This window comes from Podarcis vaucheri (genome assembly GCF_965113315.1).
Source record: "Podarcis vaucheri genome assembly, chromosome: 1".
NCBI lineage: Eukaryota > Metazoa > Chordata > Lepidosauria > Squamata > Lacertidae > Podarcis > Podarcis vaucheri.
Genome location: NC_138759.1, coordinates 25,405,824 through 25,425,602, shown reverse-complemented (window position 1 = coordinate 25,425,602; position 19,779 = coordinate 25,405,824). Strand labels below are relative to the sequence as shown.

At 46.8% G+C, this 19,779-nt stretch overlaps 1 protein-coding gene across 13 annotated transcripts in view; it reads right to left on the bottom strand.

Annotated features, from left to right (window-relative positions):
* The window catches only part of EML5 (EMAP like 5), a 96,022-nt gene that overhangs the window by 23,338 nt on the left and 52,905 nt on the right, over window positions 1-19,779 (bottom strand). For 8 of the 13 annotated variants that reach the window (XR_014221812.1, XM_082231868.1, XM_082231869.1 and 5 more), the window contains 4 exons: window positions 7,797-7,973; window positions 2,678-2,879; window positions 1,686-1,812; window positions 157-171 (listed from right to left, as the gene is read on the bottom strand). Coding sequence is in view for 11 of the 13 variants with exons in the window: in XM_082231868.1 (XP_082087994.1) it covers window positions 157-171; window positions 1,686-1,812; window positions 2,678-2,879; window positions 7,797-7,973 (521 nt within the window). In the remaining 2 variants the exon portion in view is untranslated. Of the gene's footprint in view, window positions 1-156; window positions 234-1,685; window positions 1,813-2,677; window positions 2,880-7,796; window positions 7,974-19,779 lie in introns of all 13 variants that reach the window. The other 5 variants (XM_082231861.1, XM_082231865.1, XM_082231863.1 and 2 more) reach the window with 2 other exon arrangements.

The window sequence follows — 19,779 nt, the reverse complement described above, 5'->3', positions numbered from 1 at the left end:
TATAGACAGAAGAATATGGTATATTCATTGCATCATTGTATTCCCTAGGATTTTATCTATATATGTATTACTTGACGCTTCTGTAGGTTATAATTTTCCAAATCAGATAAAATATACTTTATAGTGAATGTTTTATATATGTAAGTAAGATCTTACCTTACAACCCCTTGCCTTCACAGGAAGCATAAAAATTAAGCAGGAATATTAAAATATGAACAATATATATCAGAAATCTAGGATAAAGAAAACTGAAATTAATTCAATGGACCAAATATTTGTTAGCCGATTCTAAACTCACATTTCGTATATAGGCATTAATACCCAAGAACGAAATACAGTAAATGCATCAAGTCTAAAGGCATTTGTGTGTAAAATTCAGTGCATGTCTCTGTAAAATATTTGTAAGCAGAGGAATATTCTTTTCCGGGATGTCACTTCTGACTGTTTTCCAAAAGATGGATCTGGCATGCATGTTTGCTTCAGTTCAACCACAGTTCAAAATGTTAAGTGAAAATTTGCCCACAAATATTTAAAGCTGCAGAATTAAACATGCCCACTTAGATGCAAGGACTGAAGATGCCTCTTGCGTACACTTCGAAAATTAAAATAAAAAAATCCCTTCCAGTAGCACCTTAAAGACCAACTAAGTTAGTTCTTGGTATGAGCTTTCGTGTGCATGCACACTTCTTCAGATACACTGAAACAGAAGTTGCCAGATCCTTCTATATAGTGAGAAGGTGGGGAGGGGTATTTCTCAGAAGGGTGGTGGGAATGTGAGATTGGCAGATAGCTGAGATTTGGCAATTATTAAAATTATTGTTTAACCCTACCTTTCAAATCTTCAAATATCTCAGTGCCTGCCTGCCTGCCTGCAGTTCTGGTATACAGGTAACTCGGATCAAGGATTACATTCCGGGGAAGGCACATATACACAAAACTGGATATATTTGAGCCAGCTTCTTTGAACTGCCCCTGCATGAGCAATATTACCTCCCCAAGCCAGTGCACCCAAATGGGTCTTAGCGTTCTTTGCCCAGCAAGGCAGGGAACTTACTGGGCTTGGGGAGGCTCTTGCAAAATTTGCAGGGTTGTCCAAGATTTCGCAAGAGCCTCCGAGAGCTCAGTAAGCAAGTCTGAGACTTAAAAGCTCTTCCCGCATAGGTAAAACCCTGCACAAAAGAGTTTTTAAGTTATCCTCCTTCCGTGCTTTTAATTTGCATTATTTAAACAATGAACATTGAATTTGCACATGTTAACTATTGCCTGCATTTACACAAGATCACAGTATAGCGGGGAGGAGGGAGTACATCTAGCACTGCATGAGTGTTAGTGCTGTCCGCTTTAATAGCACTGATCACCTGGTGGTGGTGGCAGTGAGGAAGTATTATTCCATGCACCCTTGTCCCAACAACAGAGGATCAAAGCTATCACTGACTATTTGTTTGCTACTACTGGTGTTCAGCAGCAGTGTATGTGTGTTATTTACTACTACATGTGAAAATCTTTTACTCTTGGCCAACATTCTTAGTCCATGAAAAGTTAAATGGAAATACTATCCAATATTCAAGCACAATGGTTCAAAACCAAATAGGAAAAAAATCTCAGCCCCTTTTACACACACATGCCCCTTAAAATTCTATCTATTACAGTATGCCATAAAATTTCACATTTCCTCCCCAAGTTACCTTTCATCAACTGAAGGCTCTTTTAGCTGCAGATGAGGCTTGATTCCAAACATAGGTCTGATGTTGGTTGATAAGGCTTTGATGGTGTAATTAATTTCATTTTCTCTTGTGACATCACTGTCATATCCTAGTAAAATATTTATAACCACAAGAACTATTGGAACTAAGAAGTAGGTGAATTATTTATTAATTTATTCTATTTGTATATAAGTGCACCAGAGACAACAAACAACAGTAGACAGGATCAAGACCAGCCCTTCAGTAAGTTGAAGGAGTACTTCAGTTCATGGGAAAGCACTTTGCAGAGCCTGCCCACTGATGAGGCAGGGTGAAGAACCCACCTGCCCCACTGCTTCCTCTTCCAGCAGAATGTCCCCCATCACCTCCTCCACCCACCCAGGGTACAGAAGACAAGCAGAAACACCTTGAGGAGTGCTCTGGTTCTTGTCGAGTTTGGCAAGAGGGGGGCACCTGGCAACAGTGGAGGGGGGCATGGCGAGAGGTCAGGGAATGGTACATTCCCATTTTGCCTCAGGTGGCAAAACGGGATGCCACCTGGCACTGAGTGTTTGCAGAAGTAGCTGCAATACTGTGAAAGTTCCTGCTGGTAGAATTTTTGCCAGTTTCTTCACTGCATGCAGCACCTACACAATGTCCTACACTACTGGGGTGTAGGAGTGTGGATTTCTAGTGGGCACAAGAAATCAGAAATTTGCCTCCCCCACTTCCATGAGCACAGCTCTGTTAATGGATATTTGGATCCCAGCCAACATAACATAAAATTACAATAAATATAATTAACTTAGGATTTTTAAAGGCATTTAAAACAGTAAACCGGTTTTGCTAAATATTTAATTTGCACACATACACACTCACACACAAAAAACCCCTGGACCTTTCAAACTGACATTCAGATAATGGAAGTTGCATTTATAATGGGAAGAATTAAAACTGCTTTATAAGATTGAGGTTATCTTAAAACGGTTACTTACCCCCATCTTCCTCAGAATCTAGATCAGATTCTTCACTGTCACACTGCCTGGTTTCTCGATGGCCCTCCATCTCATGGGTCCACAGCATTAAAGAGGTGTCTCCACCTCCAACACTGACTAATAAACTGTCATCATGAGTCCAACGAACATTTGTTACATGTGTGCTATGAGCCACATACCTCTTAAACTTCCCATATTTTCCCTGAATATGAAATATACAAAGAATGTAGAGCATTTCATTCATTAGCATTTTTAGGCAAGCCTACAAAGCATCTATATATGGGTCAAAGTAACACTGAACAATATGCTGAGCAGTAGTGGAGGGCCTGGTGCACCTGTGTCATTTACTTGACCTCCCTTTGGCTGCAAAGATGCTGCATATCAGAATGGGAAAAAGACAGTCCAGCATTCCTGTTGCCACTGTTGCAAATAAACCTTGTATGCAACAGCAGTGCAGCTGAAGGGAGGTCAGCTGAGAGCACAGCCCTTCCTCACTATCCACTACTGCTATCCTACATATCTACATAGCTACTATTATTTCAATCAACATTTGATGATCTCCTTCTACCGGTCAACAATAGAAAGTGTCCTTTCATACTGCATCACGGTGTGGTATGCTGGTTTGACATCATCTGATAGGAAGTGCCTATGGAGGGTGGTGAATACAGCACAAGATATTATGGGCTGTCCCGTGAATCTGCTGGATGAAATAGTGGAAGAACGTTGCCTCAGGAGAGTGAGGAAAATTCTCAGGGATGATTCACACCCTGGCCGGCACTTTCTTGATCTCTTGCCCTTAGGCAGAAGATATAGAAGCATGATTAGTTGCACCAACAGGGTAAAGAACAGCTTCTATCCGTGGGCTGTTAGGCTGCTGAATGAAAAGCTAACAACAGGGCAACTGACTTTTGGGTTTGGTGGGTATGCGTCAGTAAACGAGGGGAATTAAGACTAAGAGAGCTGAGTGGGGGGTGCTTGTGTAATCTCACTGTATACAAGTTGTACAAGAGACAAGAAAGTATTTCAATTATGGCCATACAAAGACAAAGGGAGTGTTTAATTAAAGTATAGAACACACAATTTCTCAGAAACAGAATGGTTTGCCAAATTATCTCCAAATCAGATAAACTCAACAAAAGGAAACAACGACGGGGTAGTTACAGGCTGCAGTATTTGAAACATTAATACCCTTTTTTCAGTACCAGAGTTACTCCGAACTCCAATGAACAACCCTTAACCACTGTCTCAGCTGCTGAGGTGTTATGGAATGTTTATGAACATTCCAGCATATACATGGACGTCTGCTGCACAAATTAACCAGGCAGAGGGCCTTCTCAGCAGTGGCACCCTCCCTGTAGAATGCCCTCCCATCAGATGTCAGGGAGATAAAAAATTACACAACCTTTAAAAAACATTTGAAGGCACAGTCTGACACTGCTCCCCTTTGTCTAGCCCTGACTCCTTAAGATTGCTGGAGGCAAACCCAAGGGAAGAAATAGTCATCCACTTTTTTCCTGTAGCCTTGCCTCCACAACTATATGTTGCAAAGCCATCTGAGATGTGATGCTAGAGGAATATCATTACTTGGGTTATGAGCTTGCATGGCCTGAGGAAGATGACTAAAGATTTTACTGGAACACCTCATACTTTCATTCTCCCCCCCCCCCAATTTATTTATTTTTAAAACTGTTAGAACAAAAATCCTGGAGCATTATTGGTGGGAAAAGCTGTGCAGTGGAAATGTGGTGTTAGATGTGTGATTTGAGTTGTTGGCATGTGAATGGGGGATTGTGTAGTATGAAGGGATGTCAATCATATTCTTCTTACATTTCTGTCTTTGTCCAGGAGCTAAGGAGTTCTTACATGAGAGATCTCCCATTTTATTTTCACAACAACTCTGTGAGGTATGTAAGACTCAAAAAGAGTCCTTTGGATACCAGCAGAGAAGGGCTTTAAACCCAGGTGTCTCTTGTCCAAGTCTAGCACACTAGCCTCTGATTTGATAAATACATACATGTTCTAAAATGAATATCTTCTGCCTGAAATAGCCACTAGGAGTGGGGTACTAGAATCAACTAGTGGGCTGGAACCTTAGCTCTATAAACCCCCATGGACCAAGTTTGACAGGTGTATCTATGTATCATCTAGAGTCACAATGATGTCAAGTAAACCATTTTTGCCCATGCAGTTTGAAATCAAACCAACTGGGCAAAAAAACTGTGCATAGTACTTTCCAAGTACCATTTGCTAACTGGCAGTGCCTGCAAAGCCCTTTTCATTCAAGCCCTGTCATCGTATATGACACCACCTGTAGGACAGGTGGGAATGGCACAACTTGAATGTAACAGCCTGGCAGACCAAGTGGAAAGATCTGTTAGACCTAGTTAGGCTGTGGGCCAGAAGTTCCCTACCCAAGGGTAAAACAAAATCAAAATGGTGACAACTAAGGCCTGCTACACATATGCATACACATCACTTGAAAATATACCCTATGTTGGACTTCCGATCTCTGCAAGATGGTGAACGGAGCACAGATCTGATTGCTCCAACAGATCTGAGCCCTGCGGAGAGTCAGGGGGAAACGCCAAGACATACCCCCCAAAAGTCTTGAGAGGGTTCTCAAGATGTCGAGGGGTCCAGCATATTGCAAAGAGCTCTCCCGCAATTCCCAGACCCCTGCGCCAAAAGGCTCAGGAGAGTGGGGGAAAGAAGCAGGCTTGAGTGCAGTCTTGGCAGCATGCTCCAGCCACCAGCAGAGATTTTCCGTAACCAACATTCAAGCCAAGGGGAATGTAAAAAGATTAACTACTGAAATTAATGAAGCTTAATTCGGCACCAGACGAAGGATTAAAAAGGAAGTCTATTCTTCGTCTTCTGGGTAATTAAAAAAGTGCAGGTGGAAAACTATTACCTTATTTGATATTTACAGTGTGGGCCTGCTGATGGGAGAATTGAAAGTAATTGAAACCCATTCTTTATTGCTTGACATTGCTACAGTATTTTAAAGCTGGCCATGACTTGGTATTTGTGTATGGAAAAGAGAACGTGGTGCCAGGACTCTGACAACATCTGAAAGTCCTTACGCTGCCCTTTCAAAGCTTTTCCCCGGTTGCGGAGAGGAAAGGTTAAGGCAACTGAAATCTACTCTTCTTGGCTTGTTACTGATACTGGAGTATAAAAGTGGAAACTGGATTTTGAACTGCAGCCATCATTAAAACTGAACTCAGCAGAGGAGATTTGTATTAAGATAATTAAAGTACTCTGTTGGGGGAATATAAGAAAGACTTATCTCAGCTGGAGGGACCTACAGAGCACTGAACTCAGTTTCCTGTATATAAATTGGAATTTTAAGGAGGGAAAAAAAACTGTCAAGAGAGGTTGACATACCTATTTATAAGGATCTTCAAGTGCTGCAACTCTTCAATCCACCCTGAGACATTTCAGAAAATTGGATACTGAATTTAGTACTCTCTCTCCTGGACAATTAAGTGGTAACTCTTATGGATATATTGTTTGTTTCGGTCTCTTTTTTAAGGTAGATATTTGTTATATATGAATATCAACTTAAAATTTGGTTTTTATGTTAAATTGCATATGTGTATAAAGTAAACGGGTGGAAAGAAGAGGGATAGTGTGAAAGCACAGAAACTGTTACTGTTTACTGGGAACTTACATGGAATGGCCTTGAAACTGATAAGGTGGTGGTGAAAACTGGCTGTTTTGAGAACAACGGAAAGACGAAAATATGATAATGATTAAACTGTCAGAGTTGAGTCTGGACAGAAGGCCCAAGTACAGGACCCAGGGGATAAATCTCAATTTGAATTGGTGAATCTTTTTTGTGAATTGAAAAAAGAATTTATGAAAGAGATGATGGAAATTATGGCTAAAATAACAAATGAGTTTACAACCCAAATGGATCAAAGCATTAAAAGGGTGACAGAACCGATTGAAATAATAGAGTCTTGGACAGGGAGAGCTGAGGAAGGGGATGTTCTTAGGCAAAAGTTGGAGCAGAGGCCTGAAAACTGGGAAAAGATGACTGATATGAAGAAAGTCCAAAAGAACAGGGTAGATTTGGAAGTTTTGTGGTTTAGGCTGAAAACACTTGAGGAGGTTGTGGTGGAGAAAACGAGGCAGAAAGTACAACCTCTGATACTGAGAGAAGTTTGGAGGAAAGGCGAGCTGGATTTGGAACGTGCCTCAACTGATAGATTTCTTCTGATGAAATTTAAGTACGCCAAAGTTAGGAAAACTTTGGGAAATAATCTTGGAAATGGTTATTGTTTGTGTGCAAAATATTGTAGATATTGGTACATTAGCAGTCTTTGATTAAACGCTTGCAATTAGTAGAGATGGGGATAAAATTAGAAGAAAATAATAATAGTTAAGCACAGATTTGGAATGCAGAAAGTTATTTTAAATGATATTCTAGACACTTAAATGACATCTGTGTTAAATAATGGTAAATGATTTGAAGTGTTAGTAAGTTTTGATTAACTATGGGTAATTATTAGAAAATTGGGTAAATAATAGTTAAGCACAAATGTAGAATGCAGAAAGTTGTTTTAAATAATATTCTAGACATTTAAACGATATCTGTGTTAAATACTGGTAAATTATTTGAAGTGTTAGTAAGTTTTGATTAACTATGTGTAATTAATAGAAAATTGGGTAAATGGGCATGGAAATGTAAGAGAATGTTGTTTATACAAAGAACCAGGACAGGGGATAGAGGGAAGTCTGGAGATTCCTGGAATCTCGAAGAAAAGGTTTTGAAAAGATATTGCTATACATGGGGATTGGGGGGTAAAAATGTTCTTTTTTATTGATGTTAATGTGGAATTAAATTGTGAAAAACAATAAAAAAATATTTAACAGAAAATATACTCTATGTTGACTTACAGATGAGCATGCGAATTGTCTCCATTGAATTGCATTGTGTCTGAGAAAATGTGGTACAATATGAATGCTTGATCTGTAGTTTTGATCTGTGTTAAAGCTGATTCACATATACCAATGAGAGATAAGAATACAAGTGTATTTTCAATGATTGTAGGTATGAAAACAGTAGGACTTCGTTTAAGACTCATTATGCAAACACTGCACATTTACTTACTTTGGCAGGGTATCGGAAAAGCTTTACAAATCCAAAATCATCTCCTGTTGCCAAAACTGTACTATCACTGGTGAGGCACGAAGCAGTTACATCTGTAACTTCTCCAATTATTGGCCAAATTCCTTCACAGCAGGAGCCTAGAACACTTGTCCAGGATGTCCAGGAAATCTTTTCTGCCTATAAAGATAGCCTGTTTGAGAAAGGATACTTATCCATAGTTATACATCTGATCTCAGAGCAAACACTGTTATCCTAGAGGTATACACTATTCACATCTCCCACTGAAATAATTAGATGTTACCTATGACAACTGCAGACAAAATGCTTTCAGTTTGAAGGAGGATCATATGGGTGTTTTATGAGGATGTGTTATCACCCAGTATTTGAGAAAATTTATTCCAATTACATTCTAATCTTCTTACCTTCCCATGTCTGACAATTAATATGACTATGACCATTAATACTGTTTTGAACTATGATAGAACACTGTGTGAACGATACTTTCCCATTGTACAGTAATACCTTAAATATTTTTTTTTTATCACTTGGGTTGTAATAGTTACTTTGACTAATTAAAGGCTGAGAGCCAGCATGTGAATACCATAAATGCAAACAGGAATTTGCTACTGTTAGCTATGCAGAAAGTTTATTGCTTCCATATCCAACAGCAAGAACAGTTGCTTGCATGGTTTGCTTTAATGTCCTGAGGATAAACTACAGGGAGAAGAATTTACACTACTTACAGCACAAGCCTATGCAAGTTTTCTAGGAAGTAAGCCCAGTTATGTTCAGAGGTTTTTCTTTCTCTCAGGTAAGTGTGCAAAGGACTGAAGCCTTAATGTGCTTGTGTTCACTTCTATTTGTAGGACATAATTTGGGAATGTTTTCTTTATATAAGGAAATCTTAAAGATTCCCTGACGTACCTTGACTTCCTGTGTCTTGCTGGTGATTAGTATAAACCATACTTTTGAATTTAATTCATATAGGTGAGTTTCTTAATTTCCCTGAAAGTGCAACACAGTAATACTCACTATTCTATTCTAATCTATTCTGGTCTTGTAAATCTATTTCATTGCTTGTTCTTAGTTTCTAATAGTCTGATTCCAAGACTTGCTGTACCACTAAGAAAACATTTCATTTGAGGAATACTGACCAGTGTGCCACAACAATGCAACAAACCACAGCATTAAGCAGAAATACTGGATTTTTTGGTGGTGGTGGTGGGGATATAGACAACAATTTCTGTGATGGGATGATTAGCTGCTTGTGCGTAAAATCGTGCTCCCTCAGAGTTTGTGCCACTCCACAAACCTCTGTGTGTGACAGAGCTCCTCAAACATGTCTGCCCTAGTCACTCGTAGATTCCGACAGTGGTTGTTTGCGGAAGCGCTTCCAGCAAAGAAGCTCCTTAACGGAAACGCGTCTTCTGGACTCACGACGTGGCAGCTTCCGGCGAAGAATGGGTCTCCCTATGGGAGCTTCTGACACCTCCCCGCTGTTCTCGCTGGACGTGTCCCTGATCCCTCCCTCTTCCCTGCTAGTTCCTGCTTTAGCTGCTGCGTCTCTCTCCGCATTCATGAGACCTTCCTCCAGAGACCCATCTCTCCCCCTGCTGGTCCCTGCTTTCGCTGCTGACTCCCTCCCAACCTCTGTGAGCCCTTCCACCACCTGTCCCTCCGATGGCAGTTCCCTGACATCCACCTCCCCTCCAGGGCCCCCTTCACCCCCGCCCATTCCCTCTCCTCTGGGCGGTGAGGAGGTAAAACCCCGAAAAGAATCCTCTTCATCTTCAGACGTCTCGAACATTTCCCTCCATCGGTCTTCGTTCCGGCTCGCTGAATCCTCCTCCTCCTCGGAATCAGGGAACCCCTCTAACTCTTCTTCGTCGTCGGTGGTGGCAAAGTATTCCCTCCGGAACCTCGCCACTGGCTGAGGTTTACGTGGGAACCTCTGATGAAAAGTTTCTATTAAAACCTCGTCGTCGACATCCTCTGCCATGACCCAGGTGTTTTCCGACTCCGGTTCCCCTTCCCACATTACCAAATACTCTACTTGATCTCCCTTCCACCTGGAATCGAGAATCTCCGCTACATGGTAGCTGTGTTCCCTCTCCTCCATTGCTGGTCCCCTAGTGACCCTCCCTTCTCTGTCCCCTTTATACGGTGACAGCAACGACCTGTGGAAAACTGGGTGCAGCTTCATGTGGTTCGGTAACCGGAGTCTGAAAGCCACTGGGTTGACCTGCTGCGTGACTTCAAATGGGCCCAGTCTTTTGGGTCTTAACTTCTTACAACCCCCTTTGAATGGTAACCCTTGGGTTGACAGCCACACCTGGTCCCCCACCCTAATGGTTTCACCTTCTCTTCTGTTTTTGTCTGCCTGCCTCTTATATTCCTCCTTGGCCCTGTTTAAGTTAAGTTGGAGCTGGCGATGCATCGCTTCCATTTCTTCTACGAACTGTTCTGCAGCTGGAACGCTCCAGCTCTCCCCTCCCCCCCCTGGGAAGGCTCGGGGATGGCACCCGTAATTAGCCAAAAAGGGGCTCATCCCCGTGGACACGTTCTCTGCATTGTTGTAGGCAAATTCTGCCAACGCCAGCTTCTCCACCCAATCATTCTCTCTATCATTCACATAACACCTCAAATATTGCTGGAGGACGCCATTGGCTCTTTCCGCCTGCCCGTTGGTTTCAGGATGCCGGGCAGTTGAGAAATTAACCTCTACATGCAGTAAGCTCATGAGCTTCCTCCAGAACCTGGAAGTAAATTGTTTCCCTCGGTCTGAAACCACCCTCAAGGGGGCGCCATGCAACCTAAACACATTTTCTACAAACAATTTAGCGGTTTCTTCTGCCGTGACCGCATGTGAGCAGGCTATAAAGTGGGCCATTTTGGTTAACAGGTCTACCACAACCATGATGGCTGTTTTCCCTCTGGACCTTGGCAGATCAGTGATAAAATCTATGGCCACTGTTTCCCATGGTCTTTCAGGTGTGGGTAGTGGTTCTAATAACCCTGCCGGTGCCCGCCTCTCCCCCTTGGCTCGCTGGCATTGGTTACACCCTCTCACATACTCCCGCACATCTTCTCTGACCTTGGGCCACCAAAATTCCCTGGTAACCAGCCACATGGTTTTGTGTTGTCCAAAATGCCCTGCGGTGGGGCTATCGTGCAGCTGCTTGAGTACCTTCCCCCTCAACTCTCCTTCCGGTATATATAACGCTCCCTTGTAGTACAACGCCCCGTTTCTCTCCTCAAAACCTCCGTGTTTATCTCCCTCCCTCCTGAGTCCCCTGAGTTTGTCCTGTGCGTATTCATCGTTCTCCGTTCCCTCTACCAGTTCTCTTTGCCCCACCAATGCCGCCCCACACACCCAGCGGTCCTCTGGAATGACATGTCTCTCTTCGGGTGCTCCCTCCCCCTCCAAATATTCAGGTTTACGTGAGAGAGCGTCCGCCCGAACGTTCTCTGGGCCTGGCACATAACAAATCTCAAAGTTAAATCTGGAGAACTCCTGGGCCCATCTCAACTGCCGTTGGTTGAGCACTCGTGCCGTTCTCCAATACTCTAGGTTCTTGTGGTCAGTGCACACTTGCACCTTATGTTGTGCGCCAATTAGCAGGTGCCTCCATCTCCGAAAAGCCTCATGGATAGCAAGAAGTTCTCGATCGTACACCGTGTAGTTCCTCTCGGATTTGTTCAGTTTTCGCGAAAAAAACGCACACGGTCTCCACTCTGACTCCTCCCCCCCTGGCTGCAGGAGAAGCACCGCCCCAATGGCTCTGTCTGATGCGTCTGTTTCGACTCTCATCTTTTTTTGTAAATCCACATGCAGAAGTTGTTCTTCAGAGGCGAAGGCCTCTTTTAGCTCCTCAAAAGCTCGCTCCGCCTCCTCAGTCCAAACAAATTTCTTCTTACTGCTGAGACAGTCCGTTATGGGCGCCGTCAGGTGGGCAAAGCTTCGGATGAACTTACGGTAAAAGTTCCCAAACCCCAGGAACCTCTGCACATCCTTCTTTGTTTTGGGAGTTTTCCATTCCAGCACTGCCTGGACCTTGCCGGGATCCATAGCTAATCCCTTGTCTGACAGGCGGTACCCCAGGAACTCCACCTCCTTGGTATGAAACTGACACTTCTCCAGTTTCACCCACAGCCGGTTGTCTAGCAGCCTGCGCAACACTTCCCTGACGTCTCTCACATGCTGCTCCTCATTCTCAGAATACACCAACACGTCATCCAGGAAGGCCACACAATTCTTGTAAAGCAAAGGCCCTAGTACGTGGTTCATCAGCGATTGAAAGCACGCTGAGCCTGCTTGTAATCCAAATGGCATGACGAGATATTCAAATGCCCCCAAAGGGGTGAACATGGTGGTTTTCCATTCATCCCCTTTCCTTATACGTATCAGATTGTACGCCCCCCTTAGGTCCAGCTTGGTAAAAATCTTTCCCTTCCGCACCCTGTTCAAAATGTCATCTATTCTAGGCATGGGAAAGGCCAATGGTTCTGACACTGCGTTTAAGGCCCTGAAATCACACACAAGTCTCGGCTTGTCCGTGTTTTTTTTATCCACAAAAACACGGGACTACCTCCCACTGCCCTTGACTCTCTGATGAAACCCCTCTTCAGGTTCTTGTCAATGAATTCTCGTAACTCCTGCATTTCTCTGTCTGACATGGCATACAACTTGCCTGCGGGGAGCTGCGCCCCAGGCAGTAAATTGATTTGACAATCAAAGGGTCTATGCGGGGGTAGTTGGTCAGCTTCCCTTTCGCTGAACACATCGCTGAGATCTGCGTATTGTCGTGGTACCTTCACCTTCGCTTGGGCTCCTGCTGAACCCTTTCCCTCCCTGCAGTGTTCTAAGCAATGTGCCGAACCAAAGGAAACCACTCTCTGATGCCAGCCCACCAGTGGATCATGTAACGCCAGCCAGCTCATCCCCAAAATAATGGGAGCCCCTCGCAAGGTGGCCACATTAAACGCTATCAGTTCCGTGTGCCTTGCCACCCTCATTGTCATTGGGACGGTCTGCAAGCTGACTTCCCCTCCCAACAGCTCCCTGCCATCGATCGTGGTCACCTGTAGGGGGTTGCTTAAAGGGATCGTCTTTATCTGGTGTTCAGCTGCAAACTCCTTGCTCATGAAATTGCAGGAGCTGCCTGAGTCCAACAGCGCCTTAATCTTCAGAGGGTATCCGTTTTGCAACTCTAGTGACACCTCTATCACTAGGGCAGGTTTGGGAGGTTCTGGCGTGGGCACTTTCACTGCTCTTTGGCCTGGCTGCTGTGCCCCGACGGTGGCAGCCAGGCGTTGGCTTTTACTTGCTCCGATATCTCTTCCACTCCTCCCTCAACAGCTCCCACCATTCCTTGCCATTCCTTCCTCTGGGGGCAGACTCTGGCAAAGTGACCTGGCTGTTGGCAGAGATAGCATTTCCGGGCGCCTTTTCCCTCCTTCCTACCCCCTTCGCTGGGCTTTGAAACTGCGCGCGCGCGCGCGCGCTGTTCCGATTTCCATCGGCTCTGCCGGCGGGAAAGCTGGCTCAGGAATGTCTGGAATGCGGAACTCCTTCCAACATTCCCCTTTACCTTCCCGCCTCTCCAAAGCTCTTGCCTCCTGGCGCGCTCCTATGGTCAGCGCAGATTTGGTCAGCTGATCCATAGACACCGCCCTGGGGCTCCGGGACAGTTCGTCTTTCACAGCCAAAGAAAGACCTTCTTCAAATAGCATCTGAATGGGTGCCGCCGATAAGTCCCACCCCAATCTGTGAACCAGCATGGTAAACTCAGTCCAGTACTCACGGACAGATCGGCTTCCCTGCTTGCAAGCCATTAGCTGTCTGCGCACCACTCCCTCCTCAATATCGCTGGAAAACATGATATCCATTGCACGAAAGAACTTCATAGTGTCCTTTAGGATGTCATTGTGCGTTGCCATCAGGGGTCTAACCCAGTCCCTCGCCCCCCTCTCAAGATGCCCAATCACGAAAGCAACTCGCGATTCCTCATCAGGGAACTCATCAAACTGCACATTAAGGGCATATTGCATCTCTGTCCTAAAGGCATGGTAGTCCTTGGGGTCCCCCCCAAACTTCTGCACCAATCCTGGTACCTTTCTGGTGAACTGGGTGGCTCTCCCCTTCTTGTCTGCATCCTGAGCCCTTCTCTCCTCAAGCCTCGCCGTCTGCAGCGCAAGTTGGATTTCCAACGCTCGGTATCTTTCTTCCAAGCTTGGACCAGCTCCAACCCCTGCTCCTTCGGTTCCGGCTGGGTCGCTCATGATGCCTTCTCCTGCACAGGCAGCGTACAGAGACTGTCGGAATGCTGTGATGGGATGATTAGCTGCTTGTGCGTAAAATCGTGCTCCCTCAGAGTTTGTGCCACTCCACAAACCTCTGTGTGTGACAGAGCTCCTCAAACATGTCTGCCCTAGTCACTCGTAGATTCCGACAGTGGTTGTTTGCGGAAGCGCTTCCAGCAAAGAAGCTCCTTAACGGAAACGCGTCTTCTGGACTCACGACGTGGCAGCTTCCGGCGAAGAATGGGTCTCCCTATGGGAGCTTCTGACACCTCCCCGCTGTTCTCGCTGGACGTGTCCCTGATCCCTCCCTCTTCCCTGCTAGTTCCTGCTTTAGCTGCTGCGTCTCTCTCCGCATTCATGAGACCTTCCTCCAGAGACCCATCTCTCCCCCTGCTGGTCCCTGCTTTCGCTGCTGACTCCCTCCCAACCTCTGTGAGCCCTTCCACCACCTGTCCCTCCGATGGCAGTTCCCTGACATCCACCTCCCCTCCAGGGCCCCCTTCACCCCCGCCCATTCCCTCTCCTCTGGGCGGTGAGGAGGTAAAACCCCGAAAAGAATCCTCTTCATCTTCAGACGTCTCGAACATTTCCCTCCATCGGTCTTCGTTCCGGCTCGCTGAATCCTCCTCCTCCTCGGAATCAGGGAACCCCTCTAACTCTTCTTCGTCGTCGGTGGTGGCAAAGTATTCCCTCCGGAACCTCGCCACTGGCTGAGGTTTACGTGGGAACCTCTGATGAAAAGTTTCTATTAAAACCTCGTCGTCGACATCCTCTGCCATGACCCAGGTGTTTTCCGACTCCGGTTCCCCTTCCCACATTACCAAATACTCTACTTGATCTCCCTTCCACCTGGAATCGAGAATCTCCGCTACATGGTAGCTGTGTTCCCTCTCCTCCATTGCTGGTCCCCTAGTGACCCTCCCTTCTCTGTCCCCTTTATACGGTGACAGCAACGACCTGTGGAAAACTGGGTGCAGCTTCATGTGGTTCGGTAACCGGAGTCTGAAAGCCACTGGGTTGACCTGCTGCGTGACTTCAAATGGGCCCAGTCTTTTGGGTCTTAACTTCTTACAACCCCCTTTGAATGGTAACCCTTGGGTTGACAGCCACACCTGGTCCCCCACCCTAATGGTTTCACCTTCTCTTCTGTTTTTGTCTGCCTGCCTCTTATATTCCTCCTTGGCCCTGTTTAAGTTAAGTTGGAGCTGGCGATGCATCGCTTCCATTTCTTCTACGAACTGTTCTGCAGCTGGAACGCTCCAGCTCTCCCCTCCCCCCCCTGGGAAGGCTCGGGGATGGCACCCGTAATTAGCCAAAAAGGGGCTCATCCCCGTGGACACGTTCTCTGCATTGTTGTAGGCAAATTCTGCCAACGCCAGCTTCTCCACCCAATCATTCTCTCTATCATTCACATAACACCTCAAATATTGCTGGAGGACGCCATTGGCTCTTTCCGCCTGCCCGTTGGTTTCAGGATGCCGGGCAGTTGAGAAATTAACCTCTACATGCAGTAAGCTCATGAGCTTCCTCCAGAACCTGGAAGTAAATTGTTTCCCTCGGTCTGAAACCACCCTCAAGGGGGCGCCATGCAACCTAAACACATTTTCTACAAACAATTTAGCGGTTTCTTCTGCCGTGACCGCATGTGAGCAGGCTATAAAGTGGGCCATTTTGGTTAACAGGTCTACCACAACCATGATGGCTGTTTTCCCTCTGGACCTTGGCAGATCAGTGATAAAATCTATGGCCACTGTTTCCCATGGTCTTTCAGGTGTGGGTAGTGGTTCTAATAACCCTGCCGGTGCCCGCCTCTCCCCCTTGGCTCGCTGGCATTGGTTACACCCTCTCACATACTCCCGCACATCTTCTCTGACCTTGGGCCACCAAAATTCCCTGGTAACCAGCCACATGGTTTTGTGTTGTCCAAAATGCCCTGCGGTGGGGCTATCGTGCAGCTGCTTGAGTACCTTCCCCCTCAACTCTCCTTCCGGTATATATAACGCTCCCTTGTAGTACAACGCCCCGTTTCTCTCCTCAAAACCTCCGTGTTTATCTCCCTCCCTCCTGAGTCCCCTGAGTTTGTCCTGTGCGTATTCATCGTTCTCCGTTCCCTCTACCAGTTCTCTTTGCCCCACCAATGCCGCCCCACACACCCAGCGGTCCTCTGGAATGACATGTCTCTCTTCGGGTGCTCCCTCCCCCTCCAAATATTCAGGTTTACGTGAGAGAGCGTCCGCCCGAACGTTCTCTGGGCCTGGCACATAACAAATCTCAAAGTTAAATCTGGAGAACTCCTGGGCCCATCTCAACTGCCGTTGGTTGAGCACTCGTGCCGTTCTCCAATACTCTAGGTTCTTGTGGTCAGTGCACACTTGCACCTTATGTTGTGCGCCAATTAGCAGGTGCCTCCATCTCCGAAAAGCCTCATGGATAGCAAGAAGTTCTCGATCGTACACCGTGTAGTTCCTCTCGGATTTGTTCAGTTTTCGCGAAAAAAACGCACACGGTCTCCACTCTGACTCCTCCCCCCCTGGCTGCAGGAGAAGCACCGCCCCAATGGCTCTGTCTGATGCGTCTGTTTCGACTCTCATCTTTTTTTGTAAATCCACATGCAGAAGTTGTTCTTCAGAGGCGAAGGCCTCTTTTAGCTCCTCAAAAGCTCGCTCCGCCTCCTCAGTCCAAACAAATTTCTTCTTACTGCTGAGACAGTCCGTTATGGGCGCCGTCAGGTGGGCAAAGCTTCGGATGAACTTACGGTAAAAGTTCCCAAACCCCAGGAACCTCTGCACATCCTTCTTTGTTTTGGGAGTTTTCCATTCCAGCACTGCCTGGACCTTGCCGGGATCCATAGCTAATCCCTTGTCTGACAGGCGGTACCCCAGGAACTCCACCTCCTTGGTATGAAACTGACACTTCTCCAGTTTCACCCACAGCCGGTTGTCTAGCAGCCTGCGCAACACTTCCCTGACGTCTCTCACATGCTGCTCCTCATTCTCAGAATACACCAACACGTCATCCAGGAAGGCCACACAATTCTTGTAAAGCAAAGGCCCTAGTACGTGGTTCATCAGCGATTGAAAGCACGCTGAGCCTGCTTGTAATCCAAATGGCATGACGAGATATTCAAATGCCCCCAAAGGGGTGAACATGGTGGTTTTCCATTCATCCCCTTTCCTTATACGTATCAGATTGTACGCCCCCCTTAGGTCCAGCTTGGTAAAAATCTTTCCCTTCCGCACCCTGTTCAAAATGTCATCTATTCTAGGCATGGGAAAGGCCAATGGTTCTGACACTGCGTTTAAGGCCCTGAAATCACACACAAGTCTCGGCTTGTCCGTGTTTTTTTTATCCACAAAAACACGGGACTACCTCCCACTGCCCTTGACTCTCTGATGAAACCCCTCTTCAGGTTCTTGTCAATGAATTCTCGTAACTCCTGCATTTCTCTGTCTGACATGGCATACAACTTGCCTGCGGGGAGCTGCGCCCCAGGCAGTAAATTGATTTGACAATCAAAGGGTCTATGCGGGGGTAGTTGGTCAGCTTCCCTTTCGCTGAACACATCGCTGAGATCTGCGTATTGTCGTGGTACCTTCACCTTCGCTTGGGCTCCTGCTGAACCCTTTCCCTCCCTGCAGTGTTCTAAGCAATGTGCCGAACCAAAGGAAACCACTCTCTGATGCCAGCCCACCAGTGGATCATGTAACGCCAGCCAGCTCATCCCCAAAATAATGGGAGCCCCTCGCAAGGTGGCCACATTAAACGCTATCAGTTCCGTGTGCCTTGCCACCCTCATTGTCATTGGGACGGTCTGCAAGCTGACTTCCCCTCCCAACAGCTCCCTGCCATCGATCGTGGTCACCTGTAGGGGGTTGCTTAAAGGGATCGTCTTTATCTGGTGTTCAGCTGCAAACTCCTTGCTCATGAAATTGCAGGAGCTGCCTGAGTCCAACAGCGCCTTAATCTTCAGAGGGTATCCGTTTTGCAACTCTAGTGACACCTCTATCACTAGGGCAGGTTTGGGAGGTTCTGGCGTGGGCACTTTCACTGCTCTTTGGCCTGGCTGCTGTGCCCCGACGGTGGCAGCCAGGCGTTGGCTTTTACTTGCTCCGATATCTCTTCCACTCCTCCCTCAACAGCTCCCACCATTCCTTGCCATTCCTTCCTCTGGGGGCAGACTCTGGCAAAGTGACCTGGCTGTTGGCAGAGATAGCATTTCCGGGCGCCTTTTCCCTCCTTCCTACCCCCTTCGCTGGGCTTTGAAACTGCGCGCGCGCGCGCGCGCTGTTCCGATTTCCATCGGCTCTGCCGGCGGGAAAGCTGGCTCAGGAATGTCTGGAATGCGGAACTCCTTCCAACATTCCCCTTTACCTTCCCGCCTCTCCAAAGCTCTTGCCTCCTGGCGCGCTCCTATGGTCAGCGCAGATTTGGTCAGCTGATCCATAGACACCGCCCTGGGGCTCCGGGACAGTTCGTCTTTCACAGCCAAAGAAAGACCTTCTTCAAATAGCATCTGAATGGGTGCCGCCGATAAGTCCCACCCCAATCTGTGAACCAGCATGGTAAACTCAGTCCAGTACTCACGGACAGATCGGCTTCCCTGCTTGCAAGCCATTAGCTGTCTGCGCACCACTCCCTCCTCAATATCGCTGGAAAACATGATATCCATTGCACGAAAGAACTTCATAGTGTCCTTTAGGATGTCATTGTGCGTTGCCATCAGGGGTCTAACCCAGTCCCTCGCCCCCCTCTCAAGATGCCCAATCACGAAAGCAACTCGCGATTCCTCATCAGGGAACTCATCAAACTGCACATTAAGGGCATATTGCATCTCTGTCCTAAAGGCATGGTAGTCCTTGGGGTCCCCCCCAAACTTCTGCACCAATCCTGGTACCTTTCTGGTGAACTGGGTGGCTCTCCCCTTCTTGTCTGCATCCTGAGCCCTTCTCTCCTCAAGCCTCGCCGTCTGCAGCGCAAGTTGGATTTCCAACGCTCGGTATCTTTCTTCCAAGCTTGGACCAGCTCCAACCCCTGCTCCTTCGGTTCCGGCTGGGTCGCTCATGATGCCTTCTCCTGCACAGGCAGCGTACAGAGACTGTCGGAATGCTGTGATGGGATGATTAGCTGCTTGTGCGTAAAATCGTGCTCCCTCAGAGTTTGTGCCACTCCACAAACCTCTGTGTGTGACAGAGCTCCTCAAACATGTCTGCCCTAGTCACTCGTAGATTCCGACAGTGGTTGTTTGCGGAAGCGCTTCCAGCAAAGAAGCTCCTTAACGGAAACGCGTCTTCTGGACTCACGACGTGGCAGCTTCCGGCGAAGAATGGGTCTCCCTATGGGAGCTTCTGACACCTCCCCGCTGTTCTCGCTGGACGTGTCCCTGATCCCTCCCTCTTCCCTGCTAGTTCCTGCTTTAGCTGCTGCGTCTCTCTCCGCATTCATGAGACCTTCCTCCAGTGACCCATCTCTCCCCCTGCTGGTCCCTGCTTTCGCTGCTGACTCCCTCCCAACCTCTGTGAGCCCTTCCACCACCTGTCCCTCCGATGGCAGTTCCCTGACAATTTCATTAAGCAAGGAAATAAAATTATTTGGTGATAAAAAGCATTTTCCTATTTTGTACGGGGGGGGGGAGCTGGTATTACAAATGAAGACTCTATCCTTAATGGCATCTGATAGGACA